The 5,422-nt window shown below is 46.5% G+C and overlaps 1 protein-coding gene across 1 annotated transcript in view; it reads right to left on the reverse strand.

Annotated features, from left to right (window-relative positions):
• SEPSECS (Sep (O-phosphoserine) tRNA:Sec (selenocysteine) tRNA synthase) overlaps positions 1-5,422 on the reverse strand; it is a 29,555-nt gene that overhangs the window by 11,962 nt on the left and 12,171 nt on the right. Inside the window, exons 7-8 of the mRNA XM_027774377.1 lie at positions 2,400-2,529; positions 2,164-2,255 (exon numbers count right to left, since the gene is read on the reverse strand). Of these exons, the coding sequence (XP_027630178.1) occupies positions 2,164-2,255; positions 2,400-2,529 (222 nt within the window). The remainder of the gene's footprint in view (positions 1-2,163; positions 2,256-2,399; positions 2,530-5,422) is intronic.

The raw sequence follows: 5,422 nt of genomic DNA on the forward strand, positions 1-5,422 counted from the left end.
GGGAAGTGTTTCTGGATGAATATCAAACTCATGATGGAAGTCAGTTTCAATCTTATTTGCTTTCTCATTTTCCAGAAAGATACTAGAAAATCTGTATTCCGTATTAACAAAAGATGACTGCACAACAGTCAACCCAGGTATTCCTCAATACTGTTGTTAGTTCACTCAACCAACGTTTTTTAAACATTCATTTATTTATTTATCTATTTATCTGCTGTGATTTCTAAGCTGCCAGGTCCAGGACTCGAACCACTGGTGGCTATGTGGGACTCTAGCACCTTAACCACCATGCCACCTGCTGGCCCTCAACAAGCATTTGATAAGTATCCACTATATAATTAAACAAGGGATGCTAAGGACAGAGGAATGAACGGCAAACTCCAAGGAGCGAGATCAGTCTAGCAGATGACCTAGGATGAAGGGCCAAGTCTAACTGGATTCGTAGGTATCTAATGCTAACTTTTTATAAGTGTGCACTCAAACTACCAGTTTAATTTGCCAATTAAAACACTTAACTACAAAGTTATCCAAGACCTGTACTAGTTTCTTAATCCATATATTTCATATTATGAACTATTATTATTTACAGTTTCAATTCAAGAAGAAGAAAAGCAGGAAATACCAAGTAGCATTCTTATCGGCATTACAATAAAAGCACATAAAAGCCTATAAAGTTTCTATCTATGTAATAAAGTACACTTTGAAAATGACCAACTTAAAACTTTATATAATGGCCCTACTGTCAGAATTAAAATATATTCATTTTATTTAAGTTAAAGTGAATTTTGGCCAAATCTGCAGAATGAACAATATAAAACAAAAAGCAGCTAAGAAAAAAACAGATTATAAATCCTCAGACATAAACATAGACAACTACCAAGTTATATGTTCAGGCTTTGATATTTAAGATAGTTACGCAGTCCACCTCAAACACCGTGAAACATTTTGTACTCATGCATAGGTGCTAAAATGAGATGATACTGTTTCCTCTGCACATTTCTGTTACCCATAGAAGTGGCCTGTGTACCCCAAAACAATGGGTCTCAAACGTGGGTGTGCACCAAATTCATGACAATAATGGTCAGAAATGCAGTTGCCTGAGCCCCACGCTGGACCTGTGAACCTGAACCTAGCCTAAAAGAAAGCTAACGTCATAAACTCCCCAATAATTGCACAGTACTTTGGTTCCAGGCTCAGTTTAAAATACCCCTTGCACAACTCCACCAGCCGTACTAGCCATCCGGTCCGACTCGTGATCACACCGTCAAAGTCAGTGACTAAATGCACGAGATGCACTTTCAAAGAGTAGCTACCACCTCTGCGGGAAGCTCTTCCCTGACCACCCCAGAGCAGGCTAGATGCCCCCACTGGGCTTGGTGGCAGATGTTCTCAAACAGTCTGCTCTTCCCTTCATAATTCTCATGAGATTTGAACTCGCTTCTTTAACACCTCGTTTTCCCCCACAGCACTTGCATGAGGCTGAGGACTGTGACAGTCTTCTCTGTAAATTCGACCGTAGGGCCTACACATAAACATTTGGCTGAATAAATAAACGAGCAGTTTTGTTCTGGACAGAACTGTGGGATGTCCATGGCCATCAGACAGAGAGGTTGAGTCGAGACTGGGATGTATGAGTCTAGTATTCACAGGGAAAACTGGGCTGGAGACAAGCAACTGAGAGCTAATTAGCAGGTGCTAAGGTCACATGGGAAGGTCCTGGGTTCACGTCCTGAGGTCTCCTACACACGCCAGGTGCCTGCACGTGTGTCTGTGGTTCTGACTAGCTGAGGCCGGGGTGTACCTTGGCATCAGGACCCTGTTGGGGGTGCTTGTCTCTCCCTTTCTGTCTCTCTCATGAAACAACAGGTTATAAAAAATACTCTAGAATCTTAGAAATACAAGTGTTCTAAGAAATTGTTTCTTTCACAAATCCCAAGAATCCCTAATGCAGGAGTTTCTTAAAAGGGAAAATGAAGTCGCCTGCCCAAGAGTCCTCAGAATATGTGGAGAGAGAGAACAATAACTGAGAGCCACCGAGGGCATGCGGATCACTTGGAACTACACTAGATATTAATATTCAGTGTGATAAGCCAAAGGCAGAGCGTCGATCTGGAGCACTGCTCTAGTCCAGAGTAGTCGTTTACACCTAGAAGGAACGCTTACCTTCCTTTCCTTTAACAGCTTCATATAGCCGTTGGAGCCAAGCGATAATAAGGTAATGAGGACATCTAAAGAAGGTGAGGCGGAAGCCCTTCCTGCAATACAGAGACAAGTCACCTTCAGGATAGGGCCAGCTTTGGAAATGGAGATTTACTGTAGCAGCCTGTGTACAAATGGATTTTTATTAGTTACTTTTTTCTTAAAAAAAAAAAAAAAAAACAAAAACAAAACTTATTTACCTGGATACATCTTGCTGATTTCCTGAATGAAGGAATCATTAAAGCCAGCAATGATAGCGCCACCTACTGGAACCATGAAATTTTTGTCCAAGCTCTGAACGAAAGCGTCAATTCTACCAACCCGCGCTCCCTAGAATCAAAGAACACGCAATATTACGTATTGGTTGCCAGAACAAACAACTGCTACCAACAAATACATACCACCACAGTAAAGGAAAAGTATGCGAGGTTACTCCTCTGCGAATCAGTCTGTTTCAGGGATACATCATACTGTACTCTATCAGTACCTACCATTCTCATGGTATACTATAGCTTAATTTTGTAAATAATAAAAATGATTTATTATTATTAAATTATAATAAATTATTAAATTATAAAAATTAAAATCCAAATAACATATAGAAATAAAAAAAGATTTTTATTTTCTTTGATAACAGTGCTAGCAAAATGCTCTTAGGTACTTAAACCAAGTTTTTAAATGGTGCTCTTTTACGCATGGAACGGCACTGCACAGGCCAAAGCCTGCTTCCTCACATACATCACTCGTCTAACCTCGCCACAACCCTGTGGGACAAGCGGGGTCTCAGTACAGGTCAGGCGGGACTCTAGCTGAAACAGAGCTTTACACCTGACGCTTGGGTAGGAAGGACTGGCCTCTCCCACGCCTCTCATCGCGGCCCTCCTTTAGACAGCAGGTGCGTGCAGCGAGTCTTACAGCTACGACGCCTCTGTAGACGCCCTCTGTGAGCCCCAGGGTGGCTGTTCCAACGGACAGCAGCCACCCGAGCTGCCAGGCACGCACACGATGGGAGTTCAACAAGTTTTTGGAAAATCAGCATCATAAAAAAGACTACGCATGGACGTCAACCTTTTTGGATCAAAACAAACTCGAAATTTAATTCCTTTTTTCCATGTACTTCTGAAGTCCCCTTGTACATTTACGAGCCCCTCTGACGCCGGATGCGACCTCCTATCTGCACGACCACTTCAGCAGCCCGCTCCTCCTACTGTCGCTCGGGTAACGAGAAAGGTGAAATTTTCTTTTTAACATCAATTAAAGAAACTGTAATCGCATACTCCTGGCAATTCCAACAGCAAAGTTTCTACATAACACACACTGCAAATTATCGTCTTAGCCGAACCCGGTCCACAGCACACGAACTTCAAGTGAAAATCCAATATTCTGGTGAGAACCTGAATACTTACCCTCTAGAAATGTAAAACTAAGTTCTGGCCCTTTTCCAACACAGTCTGTGACCTTCTGTCTAATACGCTTCAATTTTCTCCTCTTAAAAGTAGAGATACTATCTAAATTTCAACTGAGATGTTTTTTTCCTTTATCTGTAGCCACAGATTTTCAATCTGTATTCGCAATCTACATTCCTATTAATATTATAACTACATTTGACCTTCATTTCTCACTTTCTCGCCACCCCTGGAGCACAGGAGAACAGGAGGAGCAGATAGCGGCCTAATCTAAGCGCCCAGACCCTGGCAACAGGTAGAGCAGAAAGGGCAGGAAAAGCAGGTGCCTCTGCAGGCGACCACGTGACGGTGGAACCCTTGACCGGCCTCTGTTCCCCTTTCCTTAAAATTCCCTAATAAACGGTGATCACATCACAGGAAAACTGAGACACAGGAAAGACTAACAGAACAAAAAGTCAAAAACATGCAAAGTAGCAGCATGTTCAAAACAAAGGGGCAGAGCGGCCTTCTTATCAACATTCAGTACTGCCCAGGGCTCCCCGCGGGAGCCGTGGGCCTAAATTGGGAGCAGAGGGGCTGAGAGAGGAGCCGCACACCACGTTTTGCTAGAACCTTCATCACGAACACCCAGCGCCCACTCTAAAGGCAGCTCGCTCTGCGGTAAGACAACAATCGGGCCAGACCCGGTCTCGATGACGCAGGGGCCGCGTTTCCGCGCTGAAGTCAGGCCACTGGGTCAGGAGGGGAGTTTAGGTAGGACAGGAAACACGGGCCGTTCCAGGCAGTGCAGGGCCGCCAGCCCAGCGTTCCATCGCCTGCTCATTTATTTATTCGGTCACTCACTTCCTCCTGTAGCTGAGCACCCATCACCTGCGCCCCGCGCCCCACCCTGCCAGGTTCCGCGACCGCAGGGAGAATAGGCGAGTGACCGCAGCCTCTCCCGCCAGGTGTCCCGGCCGCCCCGTGTGCGCCAGGCAGGGTCTGGGCACTCTGCACACGCAGTGCACGTACCCCCGCGATGCCCGTGTGACAGACGAGAATGCGAAGGCACGGGGAGGGTGGACACCTGCCGGGATCAGACATGGTGAACCACGGGGCTGGCATTCCAACCCAGGCAGCGAAGCGCCTTACCGAGGTCACCAGGCACTCGGTGATGCGCGGTGCCTCCCTGGTGACTGGGATGAAGATCACACGTTTGCAAGATGAAATATTATTCTATGGCACTTCCATTCTTCCAGCGACTCGGGCCGAGGGCTCTGAGTCCCTGAATTCTCACCTTCTCACACCCTACCTCTGTTGCACAAACATGGCCTGTGAAACCCATTCTCAAAATACGTCCAAATCCAGCCACTTCCTGCCACCTCTGCAGCTGCCACCAGGCCCACACCAGCATGCTCCACACCAGCTCTGGCCTCCCTATAGTCTACTCCCCGCAGAGCACACGGCACTGTTTCCACGCTGCCCGGTGGCTGATGATCACAGCAAGAATAAAATCCCAAATCCTTCACGCTCCTCGAATACGCACCGCCACTGGGCCTTACTGATGCCCCACATGGTTCCCTTGCTACCTCTGAGTCCAAGCACCCCGGCTCAGGGGCTGGGCACTCGCTGTTACCTCCTGTCTGGGATCTCTCTCCAGAGCGCCTGGCTCACCGCTTCTCGGCCTTGGGGCTAAGACTGGGTGGAGAGCCATGGCTCACTCCAAGTCATTCTGGGCTGTGTGCAAACGATGCTTCTCAGACAGGCCTTTCTGGGCCACCCTCTACTTGACACCTACCCCCCCCCCCTTTTTGGCGCTGTTTTTTTCATCGTTTCTC

This window comes from Tupaia chinensis, unplaced genomic scaffold, assembly GCF_000334495.1.
Source record: "Tupaia chinensis unplaced genomic scaffold, TupChi_1.0 Scaffold000426_1, whole genome shotgun sequence".
In the NCBI taxonomy this organism is placed as follows: Eukaryota; Metazoa; Chordata; class Mammalia; order Scandentia; family Tupaiidae; genus Tupaia; species Tupaia belangeri.